Below are 18578 nucleotides of genomic sequence, written 5' to 3'. Positions count from 1 at the left end.
CCTAATGATTCCGATACTCTTGGCTCACCTTCACCAAGGGCTGGTAAAGCTCAAGATAACACTTTTGCATTAAAAGGTAGTGCCAACTACACTTTATTTATTTTTTTTTATCATGACTTTCTAGAAGCCCTCATAAATTTTCTTACATTTCATTTGCTAGAACTGCCACAGTCATTCCCAGTTGCAAGGACTAAAAAATTTTATATTTTTCAAGTCCTTCCATTGGGGATTGAAAGAGAGAAAGAAGTTGAAAATGTCTGTTAAGATAGCCATTGAACAGGTTCTAGAACAGTGTGCTCTTTCAATTAATCAAAAGTCTGTGTGTGTGTTGGGCGCCTGGGTGGCGCAGTCGGTTAAGCGTCCGACTTCAGCCAGGTCACGATCTCGCGGTCCGTGAGTTCGAGCCCCGCGTCAGGCTCTGGGCTGATGGCTCAGAGCCTGGAGCCTGTTTCCGATTCTGTGTCTCCCTCTCTCTCTGCCCCTCCCCCGTTCATGCTCTGTCTCTCTCTGTCCCAAAAATAAATAAAAAATGTTGGAAAAAAAAAATTAAAAAAAAAAAAAAAAAAGTCTGTGTGTGTGTTTGTGTGTGTGTGCATGTGTCTGTGTATGTGTATGTATATACATACCTATGCATGTATGTATGTATAAAACACATAACACATTCACTCCTTCCCCAAGGGAGAAAATCCCAAAGTCTCATCTAGTTACAAAATCTAGCTCTGAGTGTGGGATCCGTGAAGTAGAGAAAATCTCTCCATCATGGTCTAGTGTGCATTATTGTGAACCACTGACCTACACACTGAAAGACAACTTGTCTGTTCCCAACACACTCAATACACAATGATGGAGAAAAAACAGAGTGATGGCAACATAAATTCTCATTCAAAAATGGGAAGAACAAGAAATATACAGTGGTCAACTGTCCACAGCACACAGCAATCCCTACATAAACATACCTTAATTTCTTTGGCTATCCTATTGGGCAGCCCCTGATTCAGCTATTCGCCCTTGACTGTTGTCATTCATATTCCCTGGTTCTGCCCTTTAGGATGATGTCCCTTGTCAATTATTTTCCTTGGCTATATAAGAGATTGGCATTGGCAAGTGTAGTCTTCCTGCATTCTGTACAGTTTTTCTCTCTACTGCTAGTATATACATCATACTGCTCCTATAGTACAGGGCATTGATTTAGAGGCTGAATAGTCACCTAATGTTTACTATCCAAGTTTGGTCTTTCTTTCTTTCTTTCTTTCTTTCTTTCTTTCTTTCTTTCTTTCTCTCTCTCTCTCTCTCTCTTTCTCCTTCTTTCTTTCTCCTTTCTTTCTTCCTTTCCCTTTCTTTCTTTCTTTCTTTCTTTCTTTCTTTCTTTCTTTCTCTTTCTTTCTTTTTTAGAGAGAGAGAAAGAATGCGACCATGAGCAGGGGAGGGTCAGAGGGAGAAAGAATCTTAAGCAGGGCTCGATCCCACAACCATGAGACCATGACCTGAGCTGAAATCAAGAGTCAGACACTTAACTGACTAAGCCACCCAGGTGCCCCCAAGCTTGGAGTTTGTTTAGCCACTAGCCATAAATAGCTGTTTAAATTTAATTAAAATTAAATAAAATTTAAATTTAAATGCCTCGGTTGCACTAGCCACATTTTGCATGTCCAATAGCTACATGTGACTAGAGTCTACTGCATTGGATGCTAAAGATATAAAACATTTTCATCATCAGTGGAAGTTCCATTAAATAGGGCTGCATAAGAGTACCATAAAAAGCCCTGTTGAATTCTATTTGAAATGTTCTAATGCACATAAAATTCACATACTGTTAGTCTATCTGTTATATTATGAAATCTTGTCATTTCCATAGCTAAGTTATCACCAAATGTCTCGTTTCTGGGATAGATGTCAGAATTCACTATGAAAACTACAGACTATCATCAAACCATCATGTATCTTGTGTTAACTCTGAACACAAAAGTAGCACTAGAGATTCTAAAGGTATTGAATTGCCTGAATTGTACTCCTTGAGGGTCAGCTGATAAACTTGGCTTGTAGAAAACTGGCAGGTTCTCTAGGGAGCTTGCCCTGGATCGAATATGGTGCCCAGTCTGGGACATGTCTACAGTGATTGACTCTAAGTCCTCAAAACTGCCTCAAAAGTTTAGTAGAATTCCTATAGGTATTTAAAAAAAAATTAAAAAAGGATAGTGACAGAGTCACAGTGTCTTTTCTGCTCAAAGAATTCATTCTGGGGGCACCTGGGTGGCTCAGTCGGTTGAGCATCCGACTTCAGCTCAGGTCATGATCTCGCTGTCTGTGAGTTCAAGTCCCGTGTCAGGCTCTGTGCTGACAGCTCAGAGCCTGGAGCCTGTTTCAGATTCTGTGTCTCCCTCTCTCTCTGCCCCTCTCCCACTCAGTCTCTGTGTGTGTCTCTCTCGCTGTCAAAAATAAATAAACATTAAAAAAAAATTTTTTTAAGAATTCATTCTGAACCCACATCAATATCTGCCAACACCTACGTTATCCCAACCAAGTAACTGAAAACTAAAAAGAATAAAAATTCTCCAACCACAAAAAAGAAGAGATCAGCCAAAGGATTTCTCTTTAGGTTTCATGCTAATTTAAATTTGGAAAACTTGAAAAGACCTCAAGTTTTAGTCTGACTCATCAAAGGAATCAGAAAGGAAAGTTTTTATCTGTGCTCTGCAGGAAGTCAACATCTCCAGAGCAGATCCAAATCCAAACCCAAATCAGACTTCTGCAGACATTAGCAGATTATTCAAATCTTACCTGTGGTCAAATTCTATATATCTGAGAATTTTTTAATTACAATTATATCTAATAATCAACATGAGCATACAACATAGACATTTTACCAATCTCTAAAACATATTATTAAGAAAAATAAAAATATATTAAATACTCAAATCAAGTATAAACATGTACTTCAGAAAATCCATGTTTGATGCTATTGAGACTCATTATTACAAAGATTAAATCTTTATACTAACTCAGAAGCTTCTGTTAAAAACTCTGACCAATACAATGAGTTTAGAGAAACATAAGACGGTTAAAGGAATTCTTATCACAATGAAAAATGCTGGGATATCTCCTTTAAAAAGGTACAAACGCTAAAGAGGCAAGCTTTTTTAAGAATCAAATAATCAAAGTTTCATCTATAATATAATGAAATATGTTTTTCAGTAAAATCAGATAGCATGCTTAAAAAATATATTAATGTATAGCAATTTTCATGCACAATGGCTGTAACAAAACACTTAGAAGCATACAAATTAAATACAGCTATAAAATTAAAACTAGCAATAATAGCAACAAGAAAAAAATAATATTAGACAGAAAAAAGACTCTAACCACTTTGTCCTCCTGGTGTGAATATCCACGAAAGCAAGTTAGAAAAGACAGAAAAGACAAAACAAAAAAAAAATAATAATTAATTCCATTCTTAAAACAAGCAAGAGTTTTTAAGAGTTTGTTAGTGAAATAAAAATTCTGAGAAAGCCTAAATTGCATTTTGTGAAATATAAACATTTTAAAAGGAAAATTTTTTCCACATATTTCAAGCAAGAGCACGCCATATACTGAATTTATAAAGATACATAAACACAATAATTTGTATAAAAGCAATAAAAAATACAAACATCAGAAAAATGGGGATGTTCTTTCCACAAATAAAATCCCAATTAAACACTCAATTAACTCAAAGAGAGAAATTGAAAAATCTTAAGGCAAATAGCTTTTAAGTAAAAAGACAATAAAACAGAGCATCACTGTTTATCTTTAATTTCATCATATACTATCAAAAGTAGACAAAATTCTATATGAATTATGCATATTGCTTCCAAAAGTTATTTATGTCCCATTAATTTAGAAGCTTTCCAAGCTTTGTTAACTACAAGGAAAAAAATTAATTAGAAAAACCATTAAAGGTAACATGTTATTGATTACAATTGGCAATTTTGGGTCATAGATTCCCACTATAAATGTGGAAAAGAAAACAATGAGATGCATGATTTGGCCAAGGGGAATGTACTTAGATATTCTGAAGTTAAAAATTTTTGCATTTCTCTTTACTAAAACATAAAAAAATGATAACTGGCAAGGTGATAATGTAATGATAATGATCTGATATGTTGTAAGAACTTATATAAATTTAAAAAATTCTATATACATTACAAAGTAAAATCATGTATTTTGAGGGATCATTGCTCTCTGAAAGATAAGTGGCAATAATAGTCGTGACTAAGAGCAAGGACTTTGCAATCAGACAGACCTATCTTAAAATTCCACCTTTTCTTAAAATAACATTTAAAGGGGTGCCTGGGTGGCTCAGTCCATTAAGCATCCAACTCTTGGTTTTGGCTCAGCTCATGATCTCATGGTTTGTGAGTTCGATCCCCACATCAAGCTTTGCACTGACAGTGCAGAGTCTGCTTGGGATTCTCTGTTTCCCTCTCTGCCCCTCCCATGCTTGCTCTGTGTCTCAAAGTAAATAAATAAACTTAAAATTTTTTAAAAATAAGTAAAATAACATTTAAATAACATTAAAAAAATTTTTTAATGTTTATTTTTTGACAGATAGAGTGTGAGTGGGGGAGGGGAAGACAGAAAGAGAAACACAGAATCTGAAGCAGGCTTCAGGCTCTGAGCTGTCAGCACAGAGCCTGATGCAGGGCTCGAACTCACAAACCACAAGATCATGACCTGAGCCGAAGTCGGACGCTTAACCAACTGAACCACGCAGATTCCAGAACATTTTTAAATAACAATTTTCTTAAGTTAAGCCTGTGTCTGCAAAACAGGGAATTAATATTTACTTTATAGGGTTTTCTGAAATAAAATAATGTGAAAAGCTCTCCATCCAGTGCCTGGCATGTAGTTCTATATCTGATATTCTAAACTATGAAACATAGGATATTGCATAGAAGAGACAGGACTGCATCCTTTACATTACTGTATTCTTGACTGTTTCACCTGTTACAAATGTTAAAACTAAAGATCATATAAAAGCTATTATACACAGTCCAGGACTTCTATTGCTAATAATTTAGACCAACAAAAATCATTTATGGACCACTCATTATATATGTATCAGGCACTACACTAGATTTCTGAGATGTAATAAGACATCTAAGATGTAAATTAAGTAAGACAGTTCCTCCCAAAGAACTAAATGTAGCAAGAGAAGAAAAATCATTGCATAACAGAGAGACTTACGAAAGCAAGAAAACAACAAAACACTATAGAAACACCAATGATTGAGGAGATAACAGGACTTTGAGGAAAGTTTCTGAGATGTAAGCAGGTCTTTAAAGAATAAAGAAGAGAATGTCAAGCAAGACCGGTAAGGGAGACTATTTTATGCAACAAAATGCAAAAAGCACAAAAGCACAAACAAGCCTGGCATATTTGGAATAAAAGTATTTGAAAATGACTAGATTACAACTGATATGTCTGAACTAAAGCCTCACATTAACATATTAACATATATTAACATTTGCCTGAAACTGAGAAGCATAACACTTAAACAAAATAATGCACATTGCACAAATAAAAAAGAAAGAAAATGAAGAAGCCATAGCTAATGAATTGGCTAATAGTTAATCCCTCTGAACAGATAAAATAAGTTAAATTTTAGCTATAACAGACACAGGAAAAACTTCGCTATAATACATATGTGAAATATTATTGCCATCGTATCTTTATTATCTTTCAACAGGAATAAAAAACAAGCAAAAAACCTATCATATGATTTATAAATGAGAGGCACAAAATTATTAGCTACTATTTACTGAGCCTTCAACTATGCTACGAAGTGCACGCTGTTGGAAAGGGACAAGTCCAGAAGCTGGGAGAACAATTAGGAAGATGTTGAAATATTTGGGGCAAGAAGCAAATACGAGAGCAGTATGAACTACAGTCATAGTCAGAGAAATGGAGAGAAGTGGGCTGATTTAGGAGATACTGAGAAGTAAGGCTCTTAACACCGGACTGAGGAAGAGGAAGAAGTAGAGGTCTAGGTCCACCATAAGGGATACACTAACCCAGCACACAAATCTGATGATCTCACTGAATAAAAAAACACGAAATAAGTGCTTCACAAATATTGACTCGTTTTATCCTCACAGTCGCCTAGTGAGATAAGCACTCTTGTTATTTCTATTTACAAATGGAGAGATGGAGGCAGAGATTAAGCATCTTGTACCAGGTCACAGAGCTAGTAAGTGACAAAGCTGGGATTCAAACTTCTCACGTCAGAACTTGGGCTGAAGCCACGACACCACGCTGCCACTCTAATGCCAGCGTCCTCGGTTGGCTTTACGTACCTTTCCTGTAATTTCATTGCTAACTACATTATTTTAGGTCATAATTACTAGAGTTGGAGTACATCCAAAAGCATTTATTAAAAGTTTAAGAGTACAAATACATATATATTTAAAAATTATTTTAAAAAGCTATTAAAAATGTGTTTTCTTTTCTAAAATAAATTTTAAGTTGATTTATTTATTTTGAGGGAGAGAGAGAGCACGCATGTGTACACGTGAGCGGGGGAGGGGTAGAGAGAAAGGGAAAGAGAGAGAATCCCAAGCGGGCTCTGCACTGTCAATGCAGACACATGGGGCTCGAACTCACAAACCCGAACTTACGAACCGGGAGATCATGAGCTTAAATCAAGAGTCAGAAGTTTAACCAACTGAGCCAGCCAGGCACCCCTAAAATAATTTTATACTGACCATTTTTCCTTATGATCAACTCTCCCTATGACCATCCTTAACTGTCTTATCGCTTCTGCTAATAACCAACCACATTGCCTCTCCTGAAGATCAATGTAAGTGTTAATCTACCTTCTCATTCTCACTTATATCATTGTTTTTGTTGTTCCCTTTCCTGTCTGATACGTCCTCCTGATAGTCATAGCACTATTTGTGACTAAATATGGCAACTGCATCTGCCAATGACTGTTCTTTGTATATTTGTACAACTTTGTATTATTAGTTCCCCAGTCACCTAGTAAACTAATGTCAGCTCCCCTTAGACTCCTTCTCTTAAATATTTAGTCTTTCCCCTTCTGCTTTCTTCCATTGCCAAAAAGGTAGATTCCCCTCTATATCAATGCTGTATACTCTACATAGTTAAACTACCATCACTTGTCTCTCTCTTCTTGCCTACCTTATATAACCAATCTTAAACCACCTCTCGCACCACTACAATATGACTCCATCTTCTCTGTCAAGCCTACTCCCTTCTTCTAAGAGTTGCAACAATTACATACTGCCTATACAGTTTACCTTTTTATTTATTCATTCACAGGTTTAGACTGCCATCTTCAAAACACATTATCACAGTGCTGAGCTGCAGCAAGGAGCCGGATCAAAAGACAATGCCTATCTCTGAACACTTTTCCAAAGAAGACATCCAGGTGGCCGACAGACACATGAAAAGATGCTCACCATCACTCATCGTCAGAGAAATACAAATCAAAACCACAACGAGATACCACCTCACACCAGTCAGAGTGGCTAAAATTAACAACTCGGGCAATGACAGCTGTTGGCGAGGATGCAGACAAAGAGGAACCATTTTGCACTGCTGGTGAGAATGCAGACTGGTGCAGCCACTCTGGAAAACGTATGGAGGTCCCTCAAAAAATTACAAATAGAACTACCCTATGACCCAGCAATTGCACTACTAGGCATTTATCCAAAGGATACAGGTGTGCTGTTTCGAAGGGGCACATGCACCCCGATGTTTACAGCAGCACTACCGACAATAGGCAAAGTATGGAAAGAGCCTAAATGTCCATCAACGGATGAATGGATAAAGAAGAATGAAACTTAAATGGAATTTCTAATTGGCATAAAGCGCCCTTTCCCTATGATTCGTACCCTGCCTAACTCGAGACACATGCTTCACTCCATTCTGTATGCCCCAGCCAGACCACACTACTTGCATTTCTCTTAAATTATTACTGCCGTTAATCTCTTATGTTTTTGCTTCCCCTGCCACTTTAATCTGAAACATATATGTGTGTGTGTGTATATTATACACACACAATGGAGAATTACTCGGCAATCAAAAAGAATGGAATCTTGCCATTTGCAACAACGTGGGTGGAACTAGAGGGTATTATGCTGAGCAAAATTAGTCAGAGAAAGACAAATATATAACTTCACCCATATGTGGAATTTAAGATACAAGACAGATGAACATAAGGGAAGGGAAGCAAAAATAATATAAAAACAGGGAGGGGGACAAAACATAAGAGACTTTTTTTTTTTTAATTTTTTTTTCAACGTTTTTAATTTATTTTTGGGACAGAGAGAGACAGAGCATGAACGGGGGAGGGGCAGAGAGAGAGGGAGACACAGAATCGGAAACAGGCTCCAGGCTCCGAGCCATCAGCCCAGAGCCTGACGTGGGGCTCGAACTCACGGACCGCGAGATCGTGACCTGGCTGAAGTCGGACGCCCAACCGACTGCGCCACCCAGGCGCCCCAAGAGACTCTTAAATATCTAGAATAAACTGAGGGTTGCTAGAGGGGCTGTGGGTGGGTGGATGGGCTAAGTGGGTAAGAGGCATTAAGGAGGACACTCTCTGGGATGAACACTGGGTGTTATATGTAGGGGATGAATCACCGGATTCTACTCCTGAAATCATTATTGCACTATATGCTAACTAACTTGGATGTAAATTCTAAAAAATAAATAAATAATTAAAAAGAGAAAAAGACAATACCTCTCTCAAAATAACATGCCCATGATGAGTACACCAGATTTCTTTCTTCCATTCATTCACTCAACAAGTATTTATATTGACCTATTACATGCCAAGTACATGGAAACCTACAGTAAACAGGAGGACATAGAGAAATACAGTCAATTAATCATAAAATGTTAAAAGTACTAGATTAGCAGTCTTTGGAATCCACTGAGGCACAAAAGAGTGAGTGATTAACTCGCATGAGTTGCCCAAAGAAAGCATCATGGGGAGATGATGCTTAAATCCAGAAAAAGAAAAAAAAGGAAGACGTGTTCATCAGGTAGGGAGGGGTTATTTATGGGTAGGAGCAGGGTCCAGGGGAAAACAGAGCTGTGTTTCAGATTAAAGTGGCAGGGTAAGCAAAACCGTAAGAGATAAACAACAGTAATAATTTAAGAGAAATGTAAGTAGTGTGGTCTGGCTGGGGCATACAGGATGGAGTGAAGCATGTGTCTCAAGTTAGGCAGGGTAAGAATCATAGGGAAAGGGCGCTTTATGCCATTAGAAACTCCATTCAAACAATGAGTCATCATTAACTAGTTATTAAGCAGGAGGTAAAACAATCAGATCAGCATTTTACAAATATCACAGTAGGGACGGAGGGATGTGTGCAAGGAATCTGGACTGGAGGAGAGAGACCATTTAGGAGACTAACATTAGTCCAGGTGAAGAAGGCGAAAGCCTAAAAAGGACAGCAGTTATTGACTCTTGTAGATAAGAGAGGAAATAATCAAATCCAAATATTTGTGGGGGGAAGAACAGCAATGGACAAAAACCTGAGAGTATACCTGGTTTTCTGGTCTAGGTGACAGAACAACAGATAGTGGCATCATTCAAAAAAGCTGAAATTTATAGAAGGAATAGATCTGGGGTTGTTTCGGTGATAGAAAAATACATACTCTGTTTTGACCTAAGTGAGACTTAGTGGTATTCTAATATATTTATTGAAAGGAAGTTAAAAAGACAAGACTACAAAAGAAGAATCTTATGTCCTTTTTTTTTTCAAATGGGCCATCAATTTATTTATTTAGATACCTAGAAAACTACATATATTAGTGTATACAATTTGATGACTTTAAACATATGCATACATCCATGAAACCATCACCACAATCCAGGTAACAGACATATCTGTCACCTCCAAAAGTTTCTTTGTGTCCCCTTATGGCCTTTCTTTTTATGGATCAGAATTATTTTTAACTTAAAAAAACAACACTTTTGTTTCAGACACGAGTTCGTTTATTTCTGTGCCTATGTTTGAAGTCAAACATTTTGGGGGGAATGTTTGAAAAAGAATTGGGTGAGATTTATTGAGTATTTCATTTAAAAAGGGTAGAGGAGGGGCGCCTGGGTGGCTCAGTCGGTTAAGCGTCCAACTTCGGCTCAGGTCATGATCTCGCGGTCCGTGAGTTCGAGCCCCGCGTCGGGCTCTGTGCTGACAGCTCGGAGCCTGGAGCCTGTTTCAGATTCTGTATCTCCCTCTCTCTGACCCTCCCCCATTCATGCTCTGTCTCTCTCTGTCTCAAAAATAAACAAAGGTTAAAAAAAAAAATTAAAAAAAAAAAAAGGGTAGAGGAATTCATAACTATGTCTAACCCTCCTCTCACATATTGTCTGCATTACATGTCCTTTGCACTCCCCTACCTAGTATCTATTTAACTATGTGGCAGTTTCGGTGACATCCTAAATTCCCTTATCTAGTAAACTAACATAAAGTCTACTATTATGATTAGAATTCATGGCAAATGCTATTATTACTCTTCCCCATACAAGCTAAGTAAAATCTATTTAACCTAGTGCTCATCTTATCTACGGATAAGGAGCTAACTTCATCTATTGATGAGGATACTAGGTACTGAGCAGGATTCTTCCCACCAAGTGGTCAGGAGCAAGTAGACAGCAAATAAATAGCAAAGCTTTCAAACGCACATATGCCATTAACCAAGCATACACTGCACCTGCTATATATCAGTAGTCTGCATACATTTTTTTCTTTTTTCTAAAATAAATTTCTGAAACCATGTACTCCTCACACATTTTTAAGATAACATTTAAATTTGAAGTTTAAATAGCTGGAAAGGATACATTTCCAGATATGCTGTGTATTGTAGGTACACTTCAATAATATTTTTATCAAATCTTGGGGCTGCGGATTTACCTCATTCAATATAGGGGAAATGTCTGCCATATAACCTATTTGGCAAAACCAGGCCATGTTGAGAAACTATCAGACGAACCTGACTTTCTCTCAGAGTCTGACTTCATTTTTAAATTCAAATAAATGTGCCACTACGGGTCACCATGACAATCATCTCACATCAAAATTATAAAAGAGAAATGAGGTACCAGAGTCTTGCCAGAAGTCTGCTGCCTGAATGAAACATGGTGCCGCCCCTTTCTATATTTCTTACAAAACCTCTCACTGCTTTACCCTCATGGACAGTACATTCTAGAATTGTCACTTTGTTTGGCACCCCAGAAATTTTCACATCCTGAGGCAATACATTATCCACATTAGATTGGGTTAAGAAGCATGCTTTTCTTTGAAGAGTATAAGGGCAATCAATTGTAAAAGGGAGTCGGAAAGAAAATTTCAAAAAACAGAAATGTTCTCCAGTGGATCAATTTCAAGAAAAAAAAAAGAAAGAATACATATGGAAATTTTTGCCCTTTAAGTAATTCACATTCATCTACTCTCCAGAAAGCCTTCCTTCCTTCCACAGCAGGGGTACACGACCTCACTTTCAAGCCCACTGCCACATACCTCAAGAGTATAAAATGCCTATGGAATCATCCAGAGGCTCCTGAAGAGAAACAATCCCAAACAGATAACTACAATAGTATTTGTAAGCTTCCTTGCTCTTCTCGGTAATATTACCCACACTGAATCATGCTATACAGGTGACAGAAATGGGGGCTGAGCCAGATGAAAACTATATAAAGATGCCATATGAAGAGGGAGTGAGTTCGTGTAAACTTTGGTGAAAATGTTTTCGTTTACGTTCAATTTGCAACATTGTTTTGCCTCCTTCCACAGATGCTCATATGTATGAGGAAGTGTAAATATCCCAAGATTCTGCAAGTTAGATTTTTTTCTCGCAGTCCCTATTTTATCCTGTACCATTAAGGGAGGTTGACATCAATGAGGGGAAATAATTCTTTTTCTTAAATTCTACAACCATTTTTTAACAATATTCACACATATTCTAGGTTAATGAGCTCAGAGGCTTGAAGTTCAGGATCTACCGAATACGGCAGCTTGCTTAAGGGTGGTCCTACGAATTGTATTATTCTAATAAGTTTTACCTATTTCTCAAATGCTTATGAACACAGTTACTAAAATTTAAGTGGTGCCCTCAACGCTCCCATGTCATACAAATGTGGGATGGGGAGAGAAACCAAAGTATACTAGATATAGCAACGTATAACAACTAAAGAAAGCTTCTCAATTCCCTTTTTAAAATTATTTAAGTAGTAAGTATATTTGGCTAAATGAATGTACTTTTAAGTACTTCAAGCATTACATGAGTTACCTAGTATTAATTTTACAATCATAAAATGTCAAACCCAGAAAAGATCTTAGAAATCACAGATGATTTCATTTTACAGATTTTTTTTATTTTATTTTTTTAATTTTTTTAATGTTTATTTATTTTTGAGACAGAGAGAGACAGAGCACGAACGGGGGCGGGTCAGAGAGAAAGGAAGACACAGAATCTGAAACAGGCTCCAGGCTCTAAGCTGTCAGCACAGAGCCCGAAGCGGGGCTTGAACTCACCGACCGCGAGATCATGACCTGAGCCGAAGTCAGACGCTTAACCGACTGAGCCACCCAGGCGCCCCTCATTTTAGAGATTTTAAAACAGAAGCACTAAGACGTGAAGTGAAGACATGTCACACAGTCACACAACACCCGGGCAGAAACAAAACTTGGTTCTTTTATTATCTCAACTTATGCCATCCTCTTCCGGGAGAATGTCAATTTTTTCTTGATATACTGGTAGGTAGCAATTCTATGAAGTCTAAAAGAAAACTCATATATCATACACTTGCCTTGGGTGTATGGGAACTGATTGTATATTATACTAATACATTAGTCAAAGACTTGCAGGTAATCACAGTAACTTAATTTTTTTTAATTTAATTTATTTTAAGTAATCTCTATACCCAGTGTGGGGCTCGAATTCATGACCCCAAGATCAAGAATCACATGTTCTTCTGACTGAGCCAGCCAGGCACCCCATGACTTGAAATTTCTAAAAAATAAAAAACTACCTGAAGGATTGCAAAAATACTCTAATCACCATTTATCTCTCAGTGAACAATTTAAAAATTAATCATTAAAATTTTTTTGCATGTAAGTGATACTTAATGACTTGGTTATGCAGTAGAAATGTCTATATTATTTCACTCTTAGCATGTGATATCTTGAATGCATGTATATCAATATATTTTAGGGGACTTGCTTCAGGATTACTTTCTTTTATAACCATTCTAAAGTTATAATTCATTCTGCTTCAAAACTGATACAATTTCTAGTGAAAAAAATCACACCTATTACACTTGTAAATTAATACAATCCTAAAAAATGTATATTCTTTACTTTTTCAAAATTAGATTATCTTTTAAGCACATGGTAATCTATTTTTCCCACCAAAAGGCAAAAGAAAGAAAAAAAATTAATGTTGCTATGCTTTGAAGCTTAAAATAATCCTCATTATATATAACCTTTATTGTCCGTCTTATTAGAATCACCATTCTATGATTACAAAATAATTTCTTCCTTATAAAGTCATTATTTTTCAATCTGAACTAAATATACAGCTTTAATTTACTAAGGGGGATCATCTTAAAAGGAAATAAATGAAATCAATATTTCATAAATCTTATTGTATTGGTATTTCCATATGTCCTGCACTGAGTTTATTCTCGCTGAATCATAAATGTATCTCAAAAGAGTTAATTAATTGTTAAGGATGGCTCCACATGAAAGAGCCTCAAAATTAAAACAAAAGGTTATTTTATCTTGTTCTCATAGGAGATTACTAAAATAATTTTAAAATAGCTTTATAATTAAATTTTAAGCTATGAAATATTTGTATTCTCATTATTCTACTCCATAAAAATAGTCTGAGCAAATTTCGCTGAGCTTAATCCTTTGGGGCTATGATAAATCAAAAAGTGTATTTAGTACCTATTGAGAGCAAAAGCCTCCTTCTATTACATAAGGCAACGGAGCATACATAGGATGATCCAATGTGAAAAGAGAAAAACTGAACTCAGTACTTTTTTCATTTAGAATATAGACAACCTTTATACATATCATACAAAGGAATGCTTCCTCAAGTAGATTATGAATGAAAATGCAGAAAACCAATAAAAGAAACCCAAAGCTATCCTTCTTGAGCTAAAATCTAGATTATTTTTACTTACGTTTCATTCTCCTAACACATCCCTCAGATATAAGAAAAAATATGAGAAAAGTAGGGAATACTGCCTTGGGTTCCTTCCCTCTCCCATAAACCATCCACCAAGCTAATCCACAACATGCAGAGATTTAAAAAAAATTTTTTTTAATGTTTATTTACTTTTTAGAGAGAGAGAGAGAGAGAGAGAGACAGAGAGACAGAGTGTGAGCAGGGGAAGGGCAGAGAGAGAGGGAGACACAGAATCCAAAGCAGGCTCCAGGCTCTGAGTTGTCACCACAGAGCCCAAAACGGGGCTTGAACCCACGAACTGCAAGCTCATGACCTGGGCCAAAGATGGCTGCTTGTTAAAACCAACTGAGCCATGCAGGCACCCCTACAACATGCAGAGTTTCATAGTTCTACAATAAAACAGACTTCCAAGGGGCATTCCAATTTTCACTCAATTTATTTTACTTAATTTTACTTAATTTCTTGACTAAAACTTTGTTCAGCATAAAGTGACCATACGTTAGAAACCGGAATATATAATTTCAAGCAAACTATAGTCAGATGTCATTACAGACTTCTACTTGTGGCCTAAATGGGGTAATAAGAACTAGATTTCTCCACCTGCCTGGCAAACAAAATACAACACAAGAAAAATATATAAAAGAATGGTTTTCAAGATACTGGACATCAGGCAAAGAAGTCCAGAGATAGCTAAAATATGGGAAACAAACAAAATAAGCTCTACAATTGCCCCAGTTTTAGTGTGTTGAGAGACTTTCCAGACAGCAGAGCAGCACAGAGGAGCTCAAGTTCAGCTTGGCAAACATCCTCAGCAGAAGAAAATAAACCGACAATCTGAAGAGACCAACATGGCTGCATTTCAGTGGCCAACTTACCAGAGAAGAAAAAGATGCACAGAGAGAGAACCCCAGATAACTGGAGACAATCCCTTCAAGTATTCAGCTTAGTAATGATGAGTAAGCATGAATGTGAGAAGATACCCAGGGAAGGGGGAAAAAATCACCTGAAGAGTTAGAGCGAACAGTGGATGTGTCCACCAACAAGATTGGAAAATCTCTTAATTCATATGTAATAAGCATATACAAAATTAGCTAAAGTACTCAGGAAAGCCTTGACTCAGTAGAAGAAAATAATTAGTACTAAACCGAGCACTTTTCCAGATCAACCTAATATTTATAAAAGCAAGATGCAGTATTAACTTGTTTCCATGTAACTTAATTGCATCTGTGAACCAAGCTCAAGAAGAGTTATGAAAATGCAAAAATATCCCGACCCAACAAGTAAAATTTACAGTGCTTGGCACCCAACATGAGATACAGGCATATAAAAAATCAGGAAAATGCATAGCATAATGAGAATGATCAATCAAAACCACCCAAAAACTGACAGAGATGTTCAAATTAACAGAAGAGAACATCAAAACAATTATTACAAAGCATGTATTCTACATGTTCAAAACTTAAATAGATCATACAAGATTGTTTTTAATAGAAGATAATTTTTAAAAGCCCAAAACTGAAATACTGGACATAAAGACAATGTCCAAGATGAAAAAATATATTGAATGGTATTAACAGCAGCCATGACATTGCCAAAAAAAAAAAAAAAAAAAAAGTGTAAACTCAAAAGCACACCAATAAAACACACATAAAATGAAAAGCAAAGATAAAGCTAAAAATGGGGTTGATGAAAAAAACTTAAGTGAGCTGTGGAACAATGTCATGCAGCCTAATGTATAGGTAATGAGAGTTACTGAAAGAAAAGAAAGAAAAGTCCAAAAAAATATTTGAAGAAATAATGGCCAAAATTTTCCAAAACCCTATGAAAACTATAAACTCAGAGATCCAAAAAGCTCAAAAAAGCTCCAAACACAAGAAACATGAATAAAAATACATAAACATTATAATTAAGTTGCACATAAGCAGTGATAAAAAGAATTATCTTAAAAACAATCAGACAAAAAGGACATATTACATACAGAAAAACAAAAATGAGAATAGTATCACACTTCTAATTTGAAATAGTGGAACATCTTTAAAATACTGAAAGAAAACAACTGTCAACCCAGAATTCTATACCTAGAAAAAAATCTTAAAAAAAAAAAAAAAAAAGCAAGAGCGCCTGAGTGGCTCAGTCAGTTAAGCGCCCCCAACTCTTGATTTCAGCTCAGGTCATGATCTCATGGTGGTGAGATCAAGCCCCATGGTGGGCTCCTTGCTGAGCATGAAGTCTGCTTGAGATTCTCTCCCTCCCTCTTCCTCTGCCCCTACCCTGTTTGCGTGCTCTCTCTCCCCCTCAATAAATAAAAATAAATAAATAAAAATAAAAAGCAAAATTCTCAGCATAAAAAGTTGAAAGTATTCAACATCAGCAGACACACACTACAAGAAATATTGAAGGAAATATTTCAGACAGATAACATATGATAGCATATAGAAATACAGATCTATAAAAAGAAATGAATAGTACCAGAAATGATAATGACAACAGAAAATATACAATATTTATTTTTATTATTTAAAACTCCTTAAAAGATAAACTTTTTAAATAAAAAAGAATAATAGTATTGTGGGGTGTATAAAATAAGTAAAATATATGACACCATAACATAAAGTCCAGAAGAGTAGAAATGGTAATACACTATTGGAAGGTTCTTGTACTATACTATACACAAAATGATATAATATCAGTTAAGACTGACAATGATAATTTAAAGATGTATGCTTCAAATCCTGAACTGAGTAATAAAATGACAAAACAAAGAACCAACAAAGCTATAAAACAGAGTCAACAAAATTAACGAGCCAATGAAGGACATAACCTGAATCCTAAAAAGTGCTTGACTAATTCAAAGAAAACCAAAAAACAAAAACAAACAAAAGTCAGATGGTACAAGCAGAAAAAAAGCAAAATGATATATTCAAACAAACCATACCAAAAATTACATTAAATATAAATTATCTAAACACCCCAATTAAAAGGCAGAGATGGTCATGTTGGCTAAGAAAGCAAGGCCCAATTATATGCCTATAAGAAGAATACTTTAAATATGAAGACACAAATTATTCTAAAGTAAAGGAAGAGAAAAACATAAACCATGTGAATACTACCTAATAGAAAGCTCTATTAAAATTAGACAAAGTGGACTTCAGAGCAAAGAATGTTACCAGGGATAAAGAAAGTCATTTCATGATTACAAAGGGGACAATTAGTTAATAGGACATAATAATCCTAAATGTTTATGCATTTGAAAACAGAAACTAATAAAATACATAAAACAAAAACAAAAATACATAGAACTACAAAAGGAATGGAAACCAATTTGACAATAAATTTCATAATAAAAAAAAGGAACTACAAAAGGAAACAGATTAATCCAAGTATAGTTGTATATTTCAATATCCTTCCTTAATAATTTATCAAATAAATAAGCAAAAGATCAAAAAGGATATACTAAACTTTAACAACTCTATTAACCAACTTGACTTAAAGGACATTTAAAAACACTCCATCAAAAAATAAAAGTACATACATTTACCAAAATAAACCATATTCTGGCCATAAAATAGTATCAATACATTTCAAAGAATTCAAGGCACTCAAAGTATGTCTAGGACTACAACAGAATTAAATTAAAAGTAATTACCATACTTCAGAGCAAAGAATGTTACCAGGGATAAAGAAACTCATACAGATCTCTGGAAACTCCCTAGTATTTGGAAAATAAATAACATACTTCTGAATTATTCATGGCTCTAAAAAGAAAGGGAAAACTTGAAAGTATTTTTAACAGAATGAAAAAGAAAAGACAACATATCAGAATTTTGGGGATGTCAACAAAGTAGTACTTGGGGGAAACTGACAGCACATAATGCCTATATTAGAAAAGAAGAGACATCTCAAAGCAAAGACCTCAGCTGCCACCTAAGAAACCAGAAAAAGAGAAAACTAAACCCAAAGTCAGCAGAAATAATAAAGACCAAAGATGAAATCACCAATAGAGGCAACTAATGAAACAAAAAACTAGTTCTTTGAGACGATCATTAAAATTGATAAGTTTCTAGCCAAACTAAGCAGGAAAAAAGAGAGAAAATATAAATTACCAGGAGCAGAAATTAAAGAGGTAGCATCACTACATATTCTACAAATATTAAAGAATAATAATAGAATACTGTGAACAGATTTATGTCAATAAATTTGACAGTTTATAAGGATCTGGAGAAATTCTTTGAAAAACACCAAAGCTCGTTCAAAAAAAAAAAAAATAAGTAAATAACTTGAATAAACCTATATCTACCAAAGAAATTGACACTGTACTTAACCCTCCCCCCCAAAAAAAATAATAAAACAGCATGCCCAGATGTCTTCACTGG

General features: G+C 35.6%; 1 protein-coding gene across 36 annotated transcripts in view; it reads right to left on the bottom strand.

Moving 5' to 3' along the window:
- RIMS2 (regulating synaptic membrane exocytosis 2) overlaps positions 1-18578 on the bottom strand; it is a 612947-nt gene that overhangs the window by 472654 nt on the left and 121715 nt on the right. For 23 of the 36 annotated variants that reach the window (XM_058698768.1, XM_058698770.1, XM_058698807.1 and 20 more), the window contains one exon: positions 3361-3372. The exons of the other annotated variants lie outside the window; for them this stretch is intronic. In XM_058698768.1, coding sequence (XP_058554751.1) covers positions 3361-3372 — 12 coding nt within the window. The remainder of the gene's footprint in view (positions 1-3360; positions 3373-18578) is intronic. 36 annotated transcript variants of the gene reach the window in all.

Source organism: Neofelis nebulosa, chromosome 14, assembly GCF_028018385.1.
Source record: "Neofelis nebulosa isolate mNeoNeb1 chromosome 14, mNeoNeb1.pri, whole genome shotgun sequence".
In the NCBI taxonomy this organism is placed as follows: domain Eukaryota; kingdom Metazoa; phylum Chordata; class Mammalia; order Carnivora; family Felidae; genus Neofelis; species Neofelis nebulosa.
This window is presented reverse-complemented; position numbering and strand designations above follow the sequence as displayed.